The 24,645-nt window shown below is 41.4% G+C and overlaps 1 protein-coding gene across 26 annotated transcripts in view; it reads right to left on the reverse strand.

Annotated features, from left to right (window-relative positions):
• Window positions 1–24,645, reverse strand: part of LOC139989441 (uncharacterized) — a 207,709-nt gene that overhangs the window by 57,480 nt on the left and 125,584 nt on the right. For 3 of the 26 annotated variants that reach the window (XM_072007849.1, XM_072007850.1, XM_072007848.1), the window contains exons 1-3: window positions 9,033–9,158; window positions 4,236–4,804; window positions 3,126–3,388 (exon numbers count right to left, since the gene is read on the reverse strand). The exons of 17 other annotated variants lie outside the window; for them this stretch is intronic. In XM_072007849.1, the coding sequence (XP_071863950.1) occupies window positions 3,126–3,388; window positions 4,236–4,534 (562 nt within the window). In that variant the 5' untranslated portion in view covers window positions 4,535–4,804; window positions 9,033–9,158. Of the gene's footprint in view, window positions 1–3,125; window positions 3,389–4,235; window positions 4,805–9,032; window positions 9,159–24,645 lie in introns of those variants that run through there. 6 more of the 26 variants (XM_072007852.1, XM_072007853.1, XM_072007860.1 and 3 more) reach the window with 3 other exon arrangements.

The raw sequence follows: 24,645 nt of genomic DNA on the forward strand, positions 1-24,645 counted from the left end.
TCGAACGGCGTGGCAAAATTTCGACTCTGAAACGGCGAGAAGTTGAATCGCGGCCCAATTCCTGTCCTATCCGACCTGATCGAATAAAACGTCACATCAAAAGTGATTTGTTTCGGGATTACGTGAACGTTACAGATACCACTCTAGAGTTGATTAGTTGCGCCGACGCATTGAGCGAACGACGAGAAAATTGTTTTAGATTTAGTTAGTCGAGGGAAAAGTTTCGAAGAATCGAGGGAAAGGGTATTCCGCGATCTGTTATTTTACGACCTGGGATTTCCTAACGCTTTGCTATATCTACTTTTAACACAGTCACTGACAACCAATACGATGTAGATTCGAGTCGATAGGTATTTTTAGGTGATACGTATCGCGCCGATTATACTCTGGAACTGTTTCTTTTTCTTTTTTTAAATAGCACGTGAGCAGGTATACTATTTGTCATGAGGACATTTGATACATAATAATTTATGTTTTTATCTGCTTGATTAATGTGATCCTGAGTAATCGATACGAGTAATTCTTCGGGGACAATTATTATACCACTGTATATACTCAATATAAATTATTATGAAATACTCTTCGTATATATATAGAAGAAATAACAGCAGTATATATATAACAATATATATAATAAGCAGTATATATACTGCTGTTATTTCTTCTCTCCATATATTACACGAAATGAACTAAAATTTCTTAGAGGTTTCCAGTGCATGTAACGGATAGGTGTCGAAATGCCTCTGACCGGTACTGTACTTATGTTAAATTTTATAAAACAGAGAAACATTATACGAATATTTGTTAGCATACATCATTGAATCCATCGCGAACGTAATGCAATGTATGTAGAATCATATGAAGGAAAGCATCGAGTTTCAGTGGAAACTTCAAAGCTTTAAACGATGCGAAATTTCCGAAAGTGTGCCTTTAACTTTCGTTCGTTCCCAGAAAAATGAAAATACCAAAACTTATTTAAAACACCAATTTAAGTTTGCTTACTAAACACGTTCGTATAAACATCCATGGCAGAGTACGCAAAGTACAACTGACAGAGCTTGAAAGAGACTCGATAATGGGATTCATTCGTTTTGTGCGGGTCGGTCACCGAGTATCTCACAATCAGCTGAATTTTATCGAACGAAATTCTTCGCCTTCGCTTTCCGGAACGGGACAAATTTTCGCGGCAAGGAAGATCGTCGACAAGTAGCTCGATAAAAAGGCGGAAAGTCGTTTGAAGTCTGACAAAGAAAGCGTCGCGGGAAAGGAACTTCCGGCTGGCTTGCCGTAGCGGTAAATCGCGCTCTTCTTTCACAAACGAATTTCTCACAGAAATACCACAGACGACAAGAAGTCGTGCTGACTGTGAGTTAATTGTTCGTAATCTACCTTTGGATTTGTAGGACCGTTAGATCCGAGACAGATAATTTAAAGAGATCGCTAAAGTTGCTCAGTGATACATTTAACGATGTCATATGAAAAGTATATCTGTGATTAGATGATACGATAAATGAAAAGTTTCTTATTCGAGTCCAATCGAGAAACATTTGAAAAGTTGAAAAGTTTCAATATTTGATTTATTTAAAAATTTGGAAAATCAAATATTTTTAACATTGGAATATTTAAATACTTGAAAATTGTGACATTTAGAAACTAGGGAAATCTAATTATTTAATGTTCTGCGTATTAAAATATTTGAAATTTTTAAAGTTAGGAATTTAGAAATTTAAATACCTCACGCGCCTTTCAACGTCTAATCGTATTGAAAGCGTTTACCCGATGCCATAAAAGCTTCCATACAACCCTCGTCGAAAGTTAGTTCTGGGAAACGAAAATCGCGTTAGCGCAGTAAAAAGGCTGGTGAATTGTTCACGTGTCCGCCTACTATTTCGAGAATTCAAAAAAGACTGCGAACGTACGTAAACTTAGTGAATATTTGCTCTCTCAACGTGCGATAGTCAAGTTTTTTAAAGTGCGAGTACTCGTGCCGCGACGAATACACGAACAAGATAAACGAAGCTGAGAGAACTGTCGCGGATTCTGTGATTTCCTTTAACTTTTTTTTTTAACCAATCGAAGTTTGCTAATATTTATCATCCACTGCAAACGAGCTTTGGAAAAATATCTAGAAAAATGGCGAATATGTTCCGGACAAACTTCGAAAACTCAATTCGCGTGTCCTTGCGCTGCTAATTTGCCTGGATGGAGCTATCACGATGGCCACTGGCTTGGCAAACTCGATTTCCTCCGTTAATTACCGTGTATCGACGACGAATACGACGGACAAGTTGTCCCACATAACTACTTTCGTTTTTGCTTAAAGCCATTAACGATCCTATCAATTATGCTGCTTAAATTTTATAAACACACATTGTTCAGACTATAGACCATGTGCCACTTACGTAACTTCGCTATAAATAATTTCAGGTATATCCCAATTCTCATTCTGTAAATGGTGGATTGAAAATCAGCATTGTAAGTCACGATTTGAAGAATTAGATTTTAGGAATTTAGATTTAATCGTTCAATCAATCAGTGCTATCAGTGTCAAGTGACATCTCTTTAGTTTGATAATTGATTAAACGCTGTATCCTTCGACCATTGTTTTAGTCAAGTTTGATATTTATACTATTCGATTTGTAAATATACATATATTTATATTAATATAGTAATTAGATGTTCTATCGAGTTTTATATATCCTTATTCACTGACTGATTCCATAAGTCAGATATAGAATTTGGGCTGTTTAGTTCATCTAAGATGCTTTCGGCGAGTTTAGACCAGGAAGTTATGAAAACACCAACGTATGATTGTTAATTCATGATTCTCACCTGAAATTGTTGCAAATAACCTTCACAATTTTACGCCTTATATTTTGTACAAAATACGAAATTCTACAAATTCGAAATACGAAATATTGGCCGATTCAGTTATCGGGTTCTGTACGAAACCAGCAGGCGTCTTAATACTTGTGAACGAGGATGTATAAATAATCAAAAATCCAACATAGATGCTTTTCTACTATTCTCATATTGATCTATTCTCCATAAAAATAAATACTCTATTTGTAGCACGTGCTATGGCACGCTAACAAGGAAACATCAACGACAAAGAGAAACAATACCTTCGTCGCCAGAAGTTGAGGAGTTGTCCTCTGGTTCGGGCGACGATCCTGGAGATCCAGGGGATTGTCTACCGAGTCTCGAGTCTGGTCGGCCATACTCGTATCCTCCGCTTGATCCCCTGTTGTCTTCCCACTGTCGTCCCTTTTCTGGGGACACTGATCGTCCGTCCCTCGTGTCTGCCGTAACCGAACCTCGCTTCCCGTCCTTCGCTTCGGGGCAGCCCAATCTTTTCCCGAAATCGCCGGACACCGTTGAACGCTTCCTGGGGATTCCGTGACGGGAATACGTTTACGCGCTTTCATTCGCCAGACGGCCAATTCGATCGTTAACGAACTTTCGATCTCGACGGGAACTTAAATTAGCCGCGCGGAAATCGCGAACCCCCGGGCCTCGTAGAAACGATCGAATTTCCGGTACGATTCCCCACGTGGCTCGATCTCGACGATATTCTTTCATTGCCTTGAAAAACATTGAATTTTTATGGGAAGATTTCAACAAGCGTAAAGATTATCGCCCGCATTGAAGAACTGCGTCATTACGGATGGAATAGAGAATAAGTAGATTTGGACTGTGTCTGGTTCGGCACTACTTTATATCGACTTTAAGCACTGTGATATTCTACTTAGATGTATACGCACAGTCTGTTTGAGAAGGAATGAAATTTATATCCTTTCGATTATTGATTAGTATTCGGTCTGAGATCGTTTAACAAGATGACACGAGTATATTAATTAACGTATTTATATACATCTATTTGTAGAGTGCCATATAAAACTAAAGATTAAGGCGATGATTGGTTAACCGTTAACGATGAATAAAACGAACAATTTTTACAAATATGATCAATGTTCGATGTAATATATTCGCAATTCCCTTACTTCTCAAACAAATTGTGCATACTTTTGCATATTCTCTTGATTCACAGACAATTGACATTTAAGCTTACGTGCTTTATAAACATTTGACATTTGACTTCATCCCTCTTTAGATTATCATGTCATTCAATCTATACAAACAGACAAGAATATGAAACGAGCCGAGATCAAAAGCAACGCGACGTGCGATCGTACACCAGAGCGGCAAGCATTTCGCGACGGTTGTAAACGTACTCCCTGGAGTCGCCTGAAGCGGTGGGCGATCTCCTTCCTGTGAAGTCACGGAACTCCGTAGTGCACGTAGCTGACGACGACGGCTGCTGCGTTGATCTTCTTCCGCTGGTCCCTGAATCTCTGGCTTCGTGGCAGGCGTCACGGACATTTGCCAGGTCAACGTTGGCAGTAGTCTTTGCTTCTTTGGCGGGAGATGGCGGCGGAGACGTTGGTGGTGATGGTGATGAACTTCCTGCACGACCAGAACTGTAGCACACGGCTGCCTTCCGCAAAGTCTCCCTGCACAGCTCGGAGAACATACTGCCTCCCCCATGGCCGTGGCCCTTACGGACCACCCTTCTTCTTCTTTAACTTCCTCCTCTGTTCCCTCGTTCACCAAGTTCGAACGCACTCGAACTCGCACGTTCAACTCGGTGCTTGGTGTATTCGTCGGATACGTTTCACCAATCCTGGCCACGCGCTTCCAACGTCGACATCCTCGTCGTCTACTTCTAGGGAACCCGTAGCCCGTGGTTCCACCGTCGCAAGAATCGCTCGATACTACATCGTTACCCGACCCCCGTCTACAGCTGTTGTTTCAACGTTTAAATTAAACGAAATAAACGCAGAGGAAGGAAATATGTACGCGTGGTCGACTACGGGGATCTTATGCTCGAGCGACCAGTTACCATCCTGACAGGCTTATCTTGAAATTTAAAATTCCCACGGCAGATGCACGCTATCCAACCCCTGCATTTCATATGTATGTAGTAAGAGAAATACAGCTCGAATTTCACCGTGTACTTTGGTAAAATCAAGAAACATTATCTCCAAGGAGCAGCCAGCTTGAAATAATTAAACGCTGCGGTTACAACGGCCGAGGAGGAAGCTCGTCCCCGCGTAGGGTGGAACGGCGGAGCGCCATCGCGAACAACGTGCACGAAGATAGTTCTGGATAAAAACTTTACACGTAGACTGATTTGCACGCTCACGAGCGCGGCCTACAAATCCCTCGTAGCCGACGTGTACCGCCGCAGCGGGCACACGTAACTTCGATGTAAACGCGTTTACGAGAATATAAGGGTGGAATGAGCTAGAGGGAGAAGCTGATCGAGAAGTTTCGGTCGTTTCCATAAAGCACGGGACGAGCGTGCGCTATCGGCGTAAGGAGCGGCTAGAAACGCCAAGGGTGGATACGATACGTCCAGGAAATGGCGTTAGTTAGCGACGAAGACCAGGAAACATTCCGTGAGGCGTATGCCGTAATAAAAATGTCTGGCCAACTGCCAACCGTTGGAAAATTTACTGGCGACTTTCGACCACGACAGCACCGAGAACGGCATATCGTGAAAGCTGAAACAGAGCACGCGGCCTGCCATCCTGCACGAAAGTGCATCGACTCGTTTGCATTATGTCCAGCGTTCGCTATAACCTTCCGCTATTAATTTAACGCCATCGTGAAAATATTGATCAATGGTGATCCGATTGCCTTTCTTCAGACGTCAAGACTTCGTAACTGTACAACTGCTACTGTAATGTTTGCGGTATTTGGTGTTCGCTACTGGTGATAGTGGTTGTGTCAACGCAAACAAAGCTGATTGAAGCGCCGGTATTCGAAAGAACGCTCGAACGTCCAATACAAATATTATGAAAAGGGGAAAGCGTTTGATGATGGAAAAACGGTATTGGTTTTGCTAGAAAAAGCGCTCTTGTTGCTTAAATTCTATTTTCTGATAAAATCATATATTATAAGCCTAGAAGAGTTTTGATAATCCGATAACGATCCTTGTCCAATATTAAATATTCAATTCTGACACGAATCCTGCAACGTTTTTTCTGACGTTAAAAATATTTATAATTTAAAAAAAACTCGAAGAATCTACCATACGTAAGTTTTTGCTTTAGTTGTACGTCGAACACTTTCTTAACACGTTACGATCTTCTTTATTTGCTAAACTAAGGTCGAGACTGACATGTAAAAATTCAAAGATCTCAGGACAGCTAATAAAACTTGGTAATGATACAGTTTCTTACTTCCGGGAAAAGTCATACAGCTCCTCTAGAAGAACTCTAATAATTCACTAACAAGCCTCGTAAAATTAATATTTCATTCTAACTTTAATAGAATCTTATTACTGACACAGTTTACTGTCATCGTGCGAGTTCCTCACGCTTCGCTAACTGCGCTAATTATCCGGCTGAAAGAAATTGTACGATGATAAAAAAAAAAAAAAAAAAAAAAACGATAGTTCCGGAAGAATATCGACAAAGAACAACAAGAGGGAAAATGATTTTTCCCGAGCAAGAACGCGATCGATTCGAAAGAATTACGAAGAATTATTTACCGATGGGAATATGGAAGGTACGATAAAATCGTGGACGTGCAGCTGGGACGCGTTACGACAATCGGAGCGTTATCCGTTGCCCGATAAACGTCCGCGTGCCGAATACAGCCACGATGATGGCCGTTGTTTCTGTCGCGGTACCATTTGCCCGGAAATTCTCGAGACAATTGTCGGTTTAACTCCACCTTCCATCGGACAATGTACGCGTCTCTGATCGTTGTTTTCGACTGCTTTGTATACCCTTCGTCCTCTCTACTCTATAGCAAGCTCTCTATAGTCGAAGCCTGTATAGAAAGGTCGGTTCAATGACGGTTGCTCAAGGGTATTTCGAAAACTCTTTCGCGCGGAAAATCACTCGATAAAAACGCGCGAGATTCCACGCAACCCCGCGCGATTGTGTGCTTTTCGTCCACGCGTCGAATCCAGCTGGATTAATTATGATCCGAGCAGAGAACGCGATTGCAGCACGCGAATGCTGGAATAACGCGTCGCGCTCGACTGGAAAAATTTCGCGATCGCGTATTCCGTTAAATGTGATTGGTATGCTCGCTCGTGCGTCAAACCATCGGATTGTGGCGTTTCAATGCGAACGCGTTAACGAGGGCGTATAACGAAAGATTTGTCGTAAAATCGTTTGAATCTGGCACGTTCGTACACGAGACTGCTTGGACCAGTGACCTTCACGATCTACCGGACATTCTCCTAATTTTCGTGGATTATAGCGTGTCTGTGACATCGATGGCGCTGTCAACGTTGCCAACCGCGACGACTGCTACACGAAGATATAGTCGGAGGAAGAGAATCCAACCGCAAACGTCGAACGTGCTCAGGCTGTGTCAGATTAATGAGAAAATTGTCTTTGACGTTTCTGCGGAAGTTCATCGGTTGAAGAGGACAATTTCGACACGTGGCCAGGCGGCAGAAGCGCCCAGGATAAATTGAAACGTCGACAGGAACATACGGACACAAAGTGTTAAGAGGATTAGACGGGGGGTGGATCGATACGAGTTTAAACGTAGAAGTTGAAAAGCAACCGACCGATCGTTTGCTCGGTCGAGGATAGCTAATTCACGTGTTCGGCTAAAAACAGACTCGTCGACGGCGAGCCGGCCTTGCCAGCTGGCGAACGAATCATCGAGCTTCCGTCAGGCCTTAGAAATGGAGCACAATGGTACCGTTCTTTTGACGCGTGACGCGTGTAACCGGTATTCCCATTTTCCAGACGTTTCATCGGTTATCTTATAAGCTCCATTGTTTTTTCTCGCCCACGGATCGTTCCGCTACATTGAATAAAAAAAAACTAACGTTCCGTCGAGCGACTAGTTTAAAGATATTAAATCTGAAAAGGATGCACGAGATTCCAAACGGGAACAAGCTTCGCGGTTAAGCCAATTTAAAGACACGTGGGTGGAATAAGTTGCACAAGTTGCAAAAAAAGCGAAACGTTGGTGAAGTCGTGGATTCCGCTGTAGCTAGATCCCGCAAGACCAAAAACCAATTTAGCGCTCCCTATTATTTAGCGAGCACCGTGGGAATCACCTAGCTGCTTAATACCGGTGCTTACGTACGCCAAGGATAAATCATTCTGTCCCGGGATACGCGAATGTATAATTCGCCAGAGTATTAATCACGTTAATTGCGCGCCTCTGGAAATAAACGCCTTTAACCTATTAATTGAGAAGAACGACAAAGATGATACTGGACCAAGTATCTTGATAATCACGAGGTGTGCGGATGATTCGTCACGGCACGATAAACGCGATGGGAAAGTTGGAATATCGCGAGCATCATATTGTGACCACGTGATCCAAGAATCGTGTGATTCGTTTTTAATGCAAATTTGCTACATGTTTCGTAGTCTGAATATCAAAAGAAGTACTTTTATCGAATGAACTTCTAATTACCTTAAACGATGAAAGGACCTTCCTTGAAGGAACGAGATTAAAAGAAAAGGCTGCAATAACTAGACCGTCACGTTAGTAACGAGATACTCTCCGGACTCTCAAAGGCTAGTGCAATCATCGAGATACAGGCCCGTATCGCCGCCGACCATCCACCCACGTGATCGAAAACTCATCTCAGAAGAATTATTACGTCCCGCACAATCTCGAACGGATTCATCGTACCGTCCCTGCGATCGAAACATCAAAGGAGACCTAACGTCCAGGCTCACAGAGGAAAAGTATCGAGTCACTTCGCGCACAGGATCTTACGCCTGCACGATCTCCGTATTGTAATTCCTGGTACAATAGAAACAATGCCGTGCATCGAAGAACGAACGAAACACGCAGGAATGAATACTAGGAAGAAAATTCGCGTGCAAAAGAACTGGCAACCTGTCAGGATTTGACTATTTGCTCGACGTTCACTCGAAGGCCGACCACACGACACACAACCGGAACAACGCGGACGAAGGAACGCGTGTCCTCGAGAAGGATCTGCAGAGGAATAGAAAAAGGAGAAGGAAGCGCACCTCGTCGACGACACGGCAGGACAGAGCGTGCGTCCTCCTCGTGGCAACGCGGCAGCACGTCATCCCGATCAGCAGGCGGACAAACTCAAGCGTAGAGAGGGTTGAATACGCACAAGCCGGATCACCTGTACACCGCACGGTCTTCAGGCGAGAACTGAGCCCGCGAGGGAGGGAGTACGAGAGCGACAAAGAGAGAGGACAGAGGTAGAGGATGTAGAAACGAGAAAGAGATAGTTGGAGGATGGAGGAAGAGAGAGGGCGCGCGTCGCGTCGTGTCGCGTCGCGTCGAAGCAACCCCTATCTGAAAATTCGCGGTGGTGGAAAGCTTGGAGGGGGATGCACGGAGTCCAACAGCGAAGCCCAACGCGCGCTGATCGGTTAGTACGCGTGCAACGGTCCGAGGGAGGGAACCGGAGGGATACGGAGGAGGCCGACATACGGTAGAAGGGAGGCTCTCTACCGTCGACGAACGCTACCCTCTGCCCTTTCTCTTCGACTACGCTACGCCTCCTACCCTTTTGCTCGTAGCGGCGCTGCTGTTGCATCGATCAGCCGTGCGCCGCCACCTCCGACACTCCCGAAATGGTCAACCCTCCACCTCCGGCTATTCCTTCTCTCTTCTTCGTTCGATCCTTCTTTCGTCTCTCTTCTGCCCACCGACTGCGTGTTGTGCAACCTGTGCCTGCCACCACCTCCAGAGTCATGCCGGCTAATTTTTTCCTTTATCTTCGTCTACGTTACCTGTATATCTCTCTCGTCCTCTTTTCCCTAACAGTCTTCTCTTTGTCTTTTTTCTTGAACGTTATCAGCGCTGATTTATTACAATTTCACATCTATTCGCCCGATAAGATCGCACATTTCCCCTCCAAACACATCGCGTCGCGGTTATATGACTCCGCAGTCGGATGTTGTATCGCGGTAGTTCTCGCACTGCTGACCTTGACTATTAGAGCACACTCGGAGGACAGCTCCGTTTTGTTTCAGTTCGTCGCACTAAACCGGAATTACTTTGTCGAAGGATCGTCGATCGATCTCCGCTCTTCGGCGAACCTTCTTCATCCTCTGACAGACACCCCCTAACTTCAACACCTGCCTCTTAAGAGCAACTCTTCAAGAGGGTGAAGTACAGGGTGACCTTGAAACTGGTATAGAAAGAGAGGAATTTGGAAGGGTCGCGCGAACCTTATCCCGAAAAGGAGAGAAACAGTCTTTACGCAGCGATACTCTCTTCGTACGGCCATCCTCTTCCAGCGAAGTTCTCGAGGATCGATAACCTTGAAGACGACGTAGAATCCTCTCGACTCCCTTGACAGATTACGGGCAGATGCGAGGCGGATTCGATGCCGGATGGAGGTATTATCTTTTTCCTTTTCTTGTGGATCTCGCTTATTCTCTGGTCGCTATAAGCGTCAAGGATAGCACAACAAAGAGACGAGTATAGAAGACGATTTGCTCTTTCGGTTTAACACAAGCAACAGATTTCTTTTTTTATCTTTTCTTCCCTCTTTTCGTAGTCCTCTTGGGTTTTTATCACTTTTTATGTTCGTGCTGTAGTTACACGCGCGAGATTCTCTCGTTGCGCAGGTAAAAAGGATTGCTCGTGGGAATGATGTAACGGGAGTGGGCTATATTCCAATAACAACGCGGTCAGATATGATGCATTTCGACAGAGGCAAATTTTCACTTCGCTCGCTCGCCGCCGCCGCGTTTCGATAACAAGTCTGCTTTTTCCATCGGGTCTCGGTCGAACCTTTCCAAATATCCCAACTTTTCCCCTCGTATCTAACCGGTCTACGTACTTCCTGATACTTCAATATTGATAAACTGTACTCTTATATAAAATGTTATGTACTCTCGTTCATAGATACCAAGGTACTTTCTGATTCCATATATAAAACACGACTATTGATTTAAATTATTAAGGAAACGATTAATCGACCACGATTTCGTATTCACACAAGATAACGATGCAAGAATTTGTAACAAAATCACATGTATGAGATACAAGAGCAACATGATATATAAAGAATCAAAATATTCTCAACTATTCTAACTCAAGCACATAACAAATGTTAAATACGGTCCTACTGAAATTTGAAGCTTATTAGTATAACGGATAATTGATCGTTTAAATACTATTGCGATCTCTATGGAATATATACGTGTATACTAAATATCTTGTAATTTCTTTATATTTCAATATATATTCGTACGAATTCGTTTCAAAATCTATCGAGATACTTATGGCAATTATACGTCATAACGGCGCTGACGAAATTTCAAGACGTTTCATGTACCACCGATAGAGTTCGTAGAAGGTGTCCTCATGTGTTCGAATACTTTCGTGAGCCTGCGTTTAATACAAACAGCAAACTGGAATTAATCGATGGGCAAATAAAATTCATGTTCGAAAACCTCGACGAACAAAAATCAAATTTTCTCTTGAACGAGAGACACCTTTGGAATTTTTCTTTCCGTGACGGTAAAAATTCAAATGTGGCGTTTAACGAGGACCGGCATGTGCATGTTATAGAGATAACTCGTAGCGAATGCAGAACGAGAACGAATTCTTCGTGGTTTTGGATCCAACGGTTGCGAAATCGCGTCTGAACGGGGACAAACGTTCGTCGATCCCTCGGCACGTCTCTTCCACTCATCCACATTGCTCTCGTGAGTGACATGACTGGAATCCGCGTACGGGTCTGCCGAAATTCCAGACGTATCTAGCTGGATAGGCTCCTGACGTCGTCCATTTCGAGAAACCAGAGTAATAGGAGTCCAATGTGAGACGACGCCATGTACTCTACTCGAGAAATATCCAGCGAAACCATTCACCAATTTCTTTCCTTGGATAGAATTCAAAAAATTCCACGACACGTGTTACTTCGCGTGATTTTAATCAAACGAACATTCGCAAGAGATTATATCTAAGTAATTCCGTTCCCTTTCGTTTAAATATTTGTTCGCAAACGTGGCGCGTTTTACATAGAAAATTTGCTTTCCGTCGGCACGTGATACGAACCTTCAGTGATACTCTTTGAACTTTGTTTTCTAAATGTATCCACGTGCACACGAGAAAATGTTTAACTTAGCATGTCGATACAGGGAAACAAACAATTCATTTGTCGAAAGATGCATACAAATATTTGGCGAGCATATGCGTAAATGTGTACCCATGTGAAGTCTCAAATAAAAGTAAGTGAATAAAAGCCTAATTAAAAGTATAATTGAGAAGCTAGAGAATTTTATGTGAATCATTGAAAAGTAGAATAAGTTTAATGGGAAACTCTTGTGCGAATCATAGCGTATATCAAGCGTATATCATTGTAATTGTAAATATAATTACAATTGCTTTTAATTACTTCTACTTAAGAACATCTATTGTTATGAATAATAGCATCTCGTGCATAATATAAACTTTAAATTTCATGCATTTTTTAAATTTCATTTTATATCTTCGTTGTTGCATAAAGTATCGAATGAAATAATCTTTAAATATAAGAGATACTTTAGTCTTTCTAGTTTTGAAAGAATTATAATAACTACCCTCATTACGCTTCTTTTCGCGTTCCGTTTATTATGTAAATACATAAATCCCACATATATCCTCAGTAAAGGTATTTGCCATCATAAATTGCAGAAATCTGATCAAAAGATTTCACGAATGGTTACAGAGCTTCTGTTTGCTTCTCCAAGCACTAGCATAAAGAGCGTCGATAGTCGTGATATTCTTCCAAACTTTTTTTTTTTTTTCGTCGACTAGAACAGTACTCTTGAAGAACTTTTCAATTTCCCGGAAATCTCATCGAGTGGTAGGCGCTTGAGAGCAAAGCAGCTCGTGTTCGAGCCTCGCAGTTGTACCCGGTTAATTATCGAGGATTAATTTCGGGTCTCTAGCACAGGCGTCATTGGGATAAAGGGACGCGACGAAGTCTCAATCGGACGCCTTCGTTGTGTACTAATCGAAAGTGGGAAAGAACGGGATGCTCGATGAAAAATCGAGAGGCGGCGTCATTGAACGGTGTTTTCCTTCCCAACACGTTCCCACCGTGTTCGTTTACAGATTGCTCTCTCCAAACGTTTCTCTCAGATCGCGATTTCTTTACGCTACCGAATCGAACTTTTCTGACGATGAGTTGTGCGATTTCCTTTTACGTTCTACATAAAACAAAAAACTCTTTTTAGCAAGATAAAGAGAATTTAATAATGGACATTTCGAAACACCATTCTAGCTTAGTATAGAATTATCTTAATGAATATAATTTAGTATTCTCGATATTCTTAAAGTGAGCGCAATGACTTTCTAGAAAGGATATTACGATCTTCTTAAAGGTCGCGATTCACAGATTGAGGATCTGGATTCTCCGAGATCCTCAACGATCAAACTCCTCGCGTTTCACCCTAGCTTCGGGAATAATCTGATTTAACGCCGCTATTTAAACTCTCAGTCTCTCTCTCTCTATACAATAGTAGCAAACGATCCAAGCGTAACTTCCAGCACTCCATATCCCGTACACTGAACGCACACTTTCCGGGCCATCGATTTCCCATTTCCTTCGAACTGCCTGCTCTGCTACTCTAATCCCCCTAATTAAGGTTCACGCGCTAAAACGACCGCGTTATCTTCGTATCGATACTTTCTCTACCTATAGACTCGTGATCGATTTATGCTCGAATTCCACAACGCCGATTTCACACTCTCGCGTTATTCCCATTTGGGAATAAAGAGACAGGATAAATTGTAAATAAATCGTTGTCGTTTCAGCGACGAAAAAGGAAACCGAGATCGATAACTTTGTCCGGCGTTCTATAGACTATTGACGCCTATTCTTTGCTCCCAGTATAGACTCTTTTGTGATCCTTATTCTACTGAACTCGTTCCCATTAATTTCATTGAGACCAGGGCGGCTATAGTTGTCACCGGTTACGTGTAACAATATGTTGACTGCTTTTTACCTTTCCTGAAGATACGACTGTTGCACCAATGTTCGGCTTCAATGGCACCTTTTGCCTACGAGACGAATCGGATCGAACGTGTTCCTTCTCAATGGCAGTCTACCCCTCAGGAACTCGTTCGTCGACGTCTTACTCTCACGAGAGTTAGGTGAACCTGCGAGCCTCGTATTTAGGCACATCGAGATCGATCTCCTTTCATAAACCACATCGGACAGATCTTTCTTTCTTTGAGACGACAAATGTGACGCGACACGCTGAGATTCTTATCGGTACGTAACACTCGTTGGTAACGACTTTTGGATCGTGGCACTGATCAATGGATACTATCGGTTAAATCTATTTTTCTAACTCGAAGGACCAAACGTGAGCAAATTTAGAGCCGGGTGAAAATAACAAATGCAAGTGATTGCTGAAAATCAGTGCTCGTTAACCTACTCTACGTGTTGTGAAAAGACGATCTTCCCTCACCATCAAATATGTATATTCACGATCAGCATAAACTCGCAAATTATTAGCAAACATTTTACGACTACTTTACGATTTTCTTACGAATATTGTATCTAACAAAGTTACCAGCAGTTCTCGAGAGCCACAAATATAATTTTGTATATCTACAATACTGTCTTTCCAAGGGATGTAAACGCTTTACAGACCATGTTTGCGAGTATGTAGCAGACAACAAACAGACGACAAACCATTCACCATACCAGCGATGACATACCATGAAAGAATGTAAAGCTTCCAGCATTCAAAATGGTTGTTCGTTTCTCTGTACCATAAGACTTAGGAAGATAAAACAGCATGCACCAAACGGTGCTGTAAATTAAACTCTCCTGAGTACTGCATCGTGCAGGAGGAAAAACAACTAAATTCTTTTCCTAATTAGTTGTATTAAGAAGAGAGGGATGAAACTATTAAGAGATATGGAACAATTACGCGCAATATTCTGTGTAACAGACCCTCGATGCTATTAGACTTGACGATTAAACCAAACTCCAACCTAGTTTTAACCCCTTGCATTATAATGTCAAGTACACTCGTGCAACAGATTATGGTTCCAGTTGAACAAAGACAGATTGTATTGGTAACGAAGCTTAATTTCAACGCTAGATAAAGCTTCAATTCTTTAACAAGGATCACCAAATATGAATAATGTATACTGTTTTATTATTTTGAATCTGATATCGTATTGTAACAGTGAATAATCGAAGCTTACTTAAACACCTATTTATCTCAGAATCGTAAGGCAAAGTGTTAACGTAGTTCAAAACTAATCCAAACGTAGAGTTTGTTGTACGTAGACGATCATCAACTCTAACAGGCAATGCAGGACAAAATGGACATGTCCGAAATATCAAGCATTCTGTGTCTTAACGTAGTTTCATACGCACGACTTGGCCTCCCATTATCTCAACGGGCCTATTGGCCCAGTTCAGTTCGATTGATCGGCTACGTCGTTCTGATTACACCGAAGAAATGCACTCTCAAAATGGACGTGGCTCTTGGACATCGGCCAGCATGATATTTCGAAGATGAGTCGCGTTTTTCTCATCTGACGTTGCCGGTAGGAAAAAGTCCTAGAGAAAATTGAAACCTCCTGTGGTACGTGACTCTGCCGTGACTCGTCTCTGCTACCTACGTAAATAACGGAGGATTCGTTGCCCTGCTGCGATACACAATTCCCTCTACTGAGATTTCACCGCCACAATCTGAAGATACGGGAAAAGAAAACGTCGTTAGTGACTTAGCGTTTCGTCCGGCATGAAAGATCGCTTTTTCTCCAAAGAGAATCGTAAGGAGATTTGCTGACACGTTGAAACGATCCATCCATGTTTCTGATAGATTAGAAAAATTTGTTGGATTGTTGCTTTCGATGGTATCGAGAGACGAGACGAGAAACACATGTGCGAAAGACTATACGTTGTAATTACTATTGCTCACTCCTTAGTCGCAGACCATTTGTCTCTGATGAAATTCATCGAAATCGATGATCTATGATAATTTTCCTAGTACCAAAAAAAGTTTATACAAACGCTTAAGATCTAACATCTGTTTATACAAATTATTTGAAAGGATAACAGCAGAGCCATCGTGTATATCGTTAAATCTCTCGCGAGTGCTTAGAAATTTTTGTAGCTAAAGTGCTGCCATTACACCGTACAGATATTCGTATTATTCTACAGTGAATTCCATAAACGACGGACGCAGCAGCTGCTTTTTGTTCGCGAGTGTTAAATAGGATTAGACGACACGCGCGAAACGAATATTAAACAAAGAGCAACCTTTTCAAGTTTCCCCTTTATTTCACCCGTGGAATTTCGTCTGTCTGGCGCAAAAAAGATTTTCGAACGTAGTGGGTATCCACGCGATAGCGAAGCGTTTCACAAATCCATGAAGCGCACTGATGAAATTGGCGGGGCAGCCGTATGTATCTCTGGTCGGCATAGAAAGCACGCGGCTGCACCCTACGAACTCGATAAACGAATTTCAGGTAAAAGCGGCGTTCAATTCGCTATCAGATCCGTCTCGAAGTCGAAGGTCTCTGCGTCAGTCTAGTCCGATCTTCCCTCTCGATCGATTCCTCCATATTCCGTGATATTGCTGGTTCAATCTATCCCGGTAGTGCAATCGTGTACGTCACAGTCGGAATAGATCATCGATTATCGATCGCCGAGACCCGAACGTGAAAGGAACTTCTCATTCGTGCACACGGGGGAACACGACCTGTTCCGGGTCAAAATTACTGGACGACTTGCGCTGTAATTTATTCCGAGCTCACCGTCGTGGATCACTCGCCTTCTGACCAGGAGTTTCTCGAAATTTAGATTTAAAGCGGTTTAGATGAAAAATCGAAGGATTCGACGTGGTTCGTTATTTAAGGCATAAAACGTTCCCGGCATTCGGAGCGAGTTATACAGCACACTTTTTACCCATTGTATACCCACCAGACCTCGGAAATCCTGTTCCATTTAAAAATCATTTTACCCTCGTCAATACATATACCACGATAGACCGCGATCCAGAACATGGTTCTTTCTCTCGGTTCGTTTTAATCGAACGCAAAAAGGTAGCGAAGAGGTTCGAAAGCGAACGACCACAAAGGCGGTCGGAAGGCTCGGCGGAAAATGGTTCCGCGAAATGGCTGGAGTTCCCCACGACTGGGATATTTCTAGTTTCAAACACGGCGCTGGCATTAACGATCGGACGTATTGCTCGTTACCGCAGTACCGCTTTATCGTTCGCGAGATTTATGTCAAGTGTATCGAAAGACTCGGGCATTTTTATTTGATCGAGATAATGTCGACGTCGCAGCTCCTTTGTTCCTCGCTACAGTGGCCGATTCTACGGACCGGGCCACGACCAGTTATCGAGAGTTATCGAGCACAGAGGGAAGCTTCTTTCTCCTCGTTTCTTCATGGGATTTGCTCGAGCCAAGGAGCGCCTCGATGCACTCCGATGTCACGCTTCGATATACCCGGCCCCCTGCGTCGAGACGATAATTGCATCGTCGAAAGTCTTACCTTTTCTTCCTTCTATTTTTTTCCTTCTTTCTATTATCCTTCCTCCTTTCTTCCTCGTTTCCGTTGATTAATTAAAATCCGTGCGGAATTTTTTCCCCTCTCGGTAACTCACGATGCTCCGAGAATTATACACACGGGAACCGCTTTCTACACGTAGCGAGCGGAGAAAGAAATTACAGAGGAACTCGTGTCACGTTTCTTCCTGTGCTCCGCTTTCGACATTTTTTACCGACTAATAAACGCTCGTTAATGAGCATCGGTGATCTATCTCCTTCGTGTTCCAAATGGAGAAGTTCAGTAGCGCGGGAACTCGTTAACGCGCGATCGAATGTGATGTGGAGAACTTATGCAAAGCATCCAACGAGCTAATCTTTCTTCGTTTTTAAAGACATAAGAGAGAATCTGTCTTGCGAAAGGAACGACGATGCTTCTGCCGGTGAAACGCACTCGATGAGCGTTCCAGCAATTCCAAGAGAATTAGTTCCGGTTTCTACGCTTTAATAACTGAGAAATTATGCTTGTGGTGTAGATACATCTTGCTCGAGGTACAGAGACGATGAAGTCGTGAGGAAGAAGCCGACGTTGGAACAGCGCTAAATCTACCGGTCGTCCGACGACTTTTTTCGCAGCCCACTTGGAACCGTACCAACAAAATCCCGCGGCTATATGCGGCGAATCGAAAAAAGGGACACGAACTGCACCGACCGAGGGAAAAATTTTATTACCATCCGACATCCCTTAGCCGTGTTTTCCGATAGTATTAAAACACGATCGCGAACAAGCCGCGGACACGCTCCAGAATTTGGCCCGTCTTCAAAAGAATTGGCTTACTCGTTTTTTCTTTCTTTCTCTCTCTCTTTTTTGTTTTTTTTTTTTTTTTTATTCTTCGCTGAATGTTAAATATTCTGACCGAAGTTTCGTTCACGAAATCCCAACAAGTCTACTATTGGTTCGCGTCAACGAAAGTGTACATAGCTTGTTTGAAAAGTAATAAGATTCTCAATATTTTCATTTAAGTACTGATAAATTCATTCATAAATATAAAATAAATATAAAGCTGGAAATGATTAACTAATAAGTGAATAGATTTCTATAGTTGTGTCCTTATTACGAATCTTTGATTGGAATTTGGAGACTTAGGAAAGTAATTACAGAGAACCAAATCAGGTGAATATAGTGGATTCTTATCAAAAAATTCTTATACAATATACTTTAATCGTTATCACGTGTATAGTATTGTATATTTGATATTTATAGAATATTGATAGTAATATATGTAGACATAATCTCAAAATAACTGTAAAAATTTGTGGAAAGCATCTACATAAAAACTAAACAAAGAATATTCCATTATATTTCAATTAAACTGACTATATCACAGTATAGCATCACGATTAAAGCCAATAACAGTAGTGTCGGCTCAGACACTGTCCGAATCTACTTATTCTATCGAATATAGTAGAAACACTCGTTGAAAATTTCCAATACAAATTGAAGGCTATTCAAATTAATACGAAAGATTATCGTCAATGATTATCTTCAAGACAATCTTAATTACAGTATTATAACGCGTCAATTTTTGAATTCTAAATAGGATTTTCCTCGTTTCTGTTCATTTATTTTTAGCAACTATTTTGTCTATTATATGTTTGACATCAATGAATAATTGATATACATAAAATAGCAATGAAAATTGGTAGATCGCGTTTGTCCAACGATTTAGGAAAATACAAATCCTGCTATTTTTCAGTCTGTGTAAACGAGGACTCGACACGGAGAAAAATGACAAGCTCGAAAGTTTGAAACTCGCCGGAACAAAGATTACTGTGACAATGTACTTGTAACACAGAACGTTCATAATACGGACGTGGTTTTTAGATGGGAGAAAAATTCAGTCGGCCATCGATTCCTGCATTGGAGGAAAAGTTTCACGGACTGGTTACAGCGGTGATTACTTTTCTTATTCCGGGAGTGGCGCCTTTGTTTCGGAGGTGGCAAACTTTGCCAAACACGCGATCCGTAAAGATGAATCGATGCGAGTCCTAAGTTTCCTGAGCCAGTGAGCTCCTCTTTGGATTCGTCGCCGAATACACGAGTCTCGTTCTCTATGAAGTCGCGATTGTCTGGATTCAGAAAACAGCCAACGTCGAAATTAATAGTTCATTGTGGAAGTTTCCAATGAGATACAAAATACTTTCCATAAGTGAGAATTTCCAAAAATGACCGTTTTAACAATCCAATAGAATGGCTGTATCAATGTTTAGAAGAACGTATTATGTCACGACCAGATTATTTTTCTTTTCAATCATTTCGTATTAAAGTACCATCTTTCTAGCCATCAAAAATCAAGCAGTCAACTGGCATATTTTCCCCAAACAATCCTCGTCTAACACCACGTTAATAGGGAATTTAATATAAACAGATGCAACCAGAAACATAATTCTAAATATTTTACTGGCTGTGTATACGATATCGAAGTGCTTATACTTGTTGATGAAAGAGCGAGTAAGTAAATACATAATTAAAACAACGAACTCGACACAACGGAACAAGGATACCGTGGATTCCACAGTTGCAAGTTCTTTCCGCGTCCAGCTGCGAACCGCGACATCCCGTAAACTTTTCAATTACCACTACCTCCGAGGTAGAATGCTGTCCGACATCGTTTTCAAGAAGAAACCGAATTCTTTCTTTTGTTAGCACAACTTTCACCTGTGCCCCGAGTCCCGTTGGACGATCGAACAATAAAAAAGAAAATAAAAAAAGTAGCAGAACTAACTAGATTCGTCTCGACGAATCAACACGCAGCGCAGATTCGTAGAGAGAATGAGACGATGCTCGCGCGTGAATTCGACGAGAAAGCACGAATGAAAGGCCGACCCTAGGCAGACGACGATCCAGGATAATCTTCTTGATCCGTTTATGCCGCGGATTTCGATTCACCGGGGAAGGTCTCGCGAGATATTGTGTCCTCGTTTGCGATTCACGAATTCTAATCGTGCCAACAATGCCCGGATTAAGATGCATAAACGAACCTATCCGATCATTCCCCGTTTCCCATTCAACAAGATGAACTTACACTGACTGCCGCTTGTGCACGGAACTCTGCGCGTTGGATTTTCGCGCGGCTTCAATACTTGCTGATAAGAATAACGCTGGTATTATTGGGAAGCGATCATGGGAATTGACGTTCATTTTCGTTGCCTGTCGAGAAATCAGCAGGTTCATTAAGAGCAATCGGTTGATAGTGCGAATTAAGAGCGCACGCCAGCTTGATCAACTGAATAGATGATCCGTGATCTTATCAGCCGTGGAAACAGCCACGTGCCACGGAGTTCATTGAGGCAGGCGATACAGAATACTGATAGAGAGCTCTGAGCAATTTGTCATTGCTTGTACAATGCGTTACGAATGGTACATACAAATGAATGAATTTACGGACCGACACGTGTGGCGAACTGTCGATGAAAGATATTCCCATCATTCTCTCTCGAACTTGATTCTATTAGTACATAGATCCGTGAAAGCATTTGTACATGATTTTTATACAAGAGAGTGTATATTTTTCAGAGATCAGAAAAGTATTTAAATAGTCCATTATGCATTGTATCAATGAGCTTCAATGTCGAGTGGTATACCACCTATATATTTAAAACGTGTCGTAAGATGTAAAATGTACTGTTTGCATATTAATTTCCCAATAAATATATGTTTACATATCTTGTAATTTTTGTATATTATACATTTTCAGATTGGTTTCGAATTTTACCTATGTAACCATTACATTCGTGTATCGTTACAGCGCTAATAAAATTGCGGAGTGTTTTATATACCATACACAATACGAACGTAAAAGTTTTTTATGGCAAGTGTTCAAGTACTTCCGTAAGCCAGCAATCTTACACATGAGCGAATTTGCGGATCGTACGAGCAATAAATAGCCGATAAACATTACCAGTAGAATCTTCTCCTAAAGTTACGTTTACCAGTACGTAATCTTACTAACCTACACGAGAGTCGTCAATGGTGTTGGAACGCGCAAATTGCAACAGTTTATGAGAAACATAAGAGGATATTACGTCGATGGAGCGCTACATGTAGCACACGGATCCTGCCATTGAAGACCGTCGTGGCGCTCGTAAGAACAGTCTCACGGATGGTAGACGCAATCGAGGCGACCGATGAATAATTCATCGACATTAGATTCTTGATAAATTTCCGCCGGGGAAATTACTTTCGCGGTCAAATCGCCCGTAAAAGATGCGCGCTCTATCATCTTCGCGAACCAATCGTCGGTAGAATCATTGATAGAACGGTTCATAGAATCGTGTGCAGAATTTTTCATGGACTCGACGATAGAACAGAAATACATGTAATAAGAAAAATAGAAAAATCATAAGGAATAGAATAATATTATGGAAAGTACAAAGATAACGATATCGGTGAGAATGTATCACCTAACGTAACGCTCAGACACTTTAACGTAGAGAATAAGAATCGTTAGAAATGACCACTGCGCGTTTCTTGATCGCTATCACGATAGGAACTCGTCTCGTGGATAGGCGTCAATCATCGTGCCAATCGTAACATCCGGCGGTGTCAATCAGTCGAACAATACTTTCGATCGTGTATGGTCGACGAGAGTTTCCATGATGTTCGACGATAGATTTCAAAGAACGTCGTTCCCACGAGTGATATTAATCGACCATGCTCGTGTTGCTACGTTTCGGATGTCGACAGATCGTTTAATTCCATTGCAAGATCCACTCGAAGGATATATCGGGGGAAAAATGTGCAACACGTAATTCCATGCAGAGAACGGAAGTACGGCAGAAAGACAACGGAGAAGTTGGTCAGACGTAATCACGAATACGACAACGTTGCGAACGCTGACTCAACGACAAGGCATTTTAATGCAGCGCGATTATTTACAACAACGACTGTCGTAAATTGTATAGCGTAAAATATGAAGCCGGCATTACGCGCACCACTACAAACGATTGATGAGTCGGTGAACTATTCTTATCGGAAATTAAACGTCGCCAAATTCGTGGCCATGTGCTGTATTCCTAGTTTTCACTTTTTGTCCTTCACTTTGCACTTTGATAACGCTCTTTTGCGCGTTATTTTATCAAAGAAGCGTACAATGACAAATTGTGTTCGCCTGAAGGTTGCTTTAAGTATTTAATTGACATAACGAAAGCTCACTAATTTTCCCAACTTACGATTCTTCATTTATTTCGTCTTATAGCTATAATAAAATCATCAAAGAATTTTTCATTTTCGAATGATAATGTGATAAGAAACAAACTATATCGTATCTGTAAATCGTGTTAAAAAACGATTCATCGTTCTCCTCCCCAGAAGATTATATTCACCACAAAAAGAAAGAACGTGTTAGAAAACTACTTTAATCTTGTCTTACAACAGGAACTCAATATACAAGAAAATGAAATTCTAACAAAATCGTTTATAAGTTTAACTGCTCTATACATACTTCTAAGGAGATTTTATCGTACCGTATCTTACGCCTCGTACGTGTATAAGAATCGAAAATCTTAGCATGCTTTTATAGTCAATGTGGTAGTTCCCATTCAGATAAATAAATTCAATCGACGAGAGTTCATTTAATTGAGTAGTAACTATTTATTTTTCCGCTACCAATTAAAATTTCTACTCTGTACCATATTTCTAAGACTCTCACCGGTTCGTAATAAGAAAGAACAGCGGCATCTTCGTCGTGATTTAGGCTACCTGTTAATGAGGTCTCCGTCACAAAGTTATCGAGCAAGGCTCGCGTAGAACAGAAGGAAATTCCGTGAGAGACAGCGTCGAATGTTCGACGAGCACGAAATTAATTGCTCGTCACGGCCTGTTCCCCTTTGCCGCACACGGAGCTCGGGATAAAGTGTCAAGGGAGAGGGCTTCTTCATGCTCGCGAGATCTTCTCGTCTCATCTCGAGCCTTCGCGCGCTTGACAAAGTGCATATGAAATATAACGAGAATGTGGGATGCGCCTGCATCCCGTGGGGCAATTTCGCACGAACACGTTATTACTCGAAGAGGAGGGGGAGAAGGGGGAGGTCCAAGAACGTACGGTAAATTTACCATTCCTTCGTAGCGAATATAAAATTTTCCTAATCGAAGCTTCTCCGATCTCGTTAACGTAAGCGAGGTGTAATTATGGCAATATATTTACGGTCCGATAGAAGCTCATGATGTTGCAGTTAATTATGACAGATAGTAAAGGATTATTCGTATTTGTAGATCAACGGCTTGGAAAATTTTAATTTGAACTAATAGTTCAAAATTTATTGAGATATATGTGATAATAAATTCTGATTATGCAATTATATTGTCAATAGATTCTGAAGCGATTCGTCAAGGTTATTCAAATTCAATTGGTAGCTTAAAAAAAAGGAAAAAATGTATACTGATTATTCGTATTCAAATTCAAATTTATATTCTACATATGCATACTCTAATCGGTATGGGTTTCTGGTATTAAATTTTAGAAATAGCGCAGAAATATTAGAAAGAATTGAATCAAAGACTCTACGTTATACTATTCTACGGGACAACGATGCAATATACATAGTTCGTGATTAACAATGTAATAAGAAGAGGATCTCAAATATCAAAAGTAAGAAAGAAAATTATTATGCATGCAAACAAGTATATCGGTAGATTGTTATATAATCCATATACTTTAGCTAAATGACTGTATCCTGAGAAGTAACTGAATACGCTGAAGCTCAACTGTCTTGAAGCTTTGGCCAACAAACAAATTCTAACACTACTCAGTATAGCATATCGTAACTTGATAAACATACGAACTAATGGACAAAATTTGTACAGTCTACCACGGTATGCATTATAGTCAAAACTAAAACGCTTGTTTAATATAATCCTGTAATAGTAAAAAGATGAAAAACAATACGGTAGAACAACCTTGTAACAACATAAACACGTGTTCTAAATTTCATTCTATAATTTGATTCACTTTACTAGATTTAAATTACTCATTATTCATACACATCAATTCGAACTAAGATAGATCTTTAACAAGTTGTCCACAATTGTTTCGTAACAGAGAATCTTTCGGCGTTCGAATTTTATTAGCAACAGGATAGGAG

This window comes from Bombus fervidus, chromosome 7 (genome assembly GCF_041682495.2).
Source record: "Bombus fervidus isolate BK054 chromosome 7, iyBomFerv1, whole genome shotgun sequence".
Taxonomy (NCBI): domain Eukaryota; kingdom Metazoa; phylum Arthropoda; class Insecta; order Hymenoptera; family Apidae; genus Bombus; species Bombus fervidus.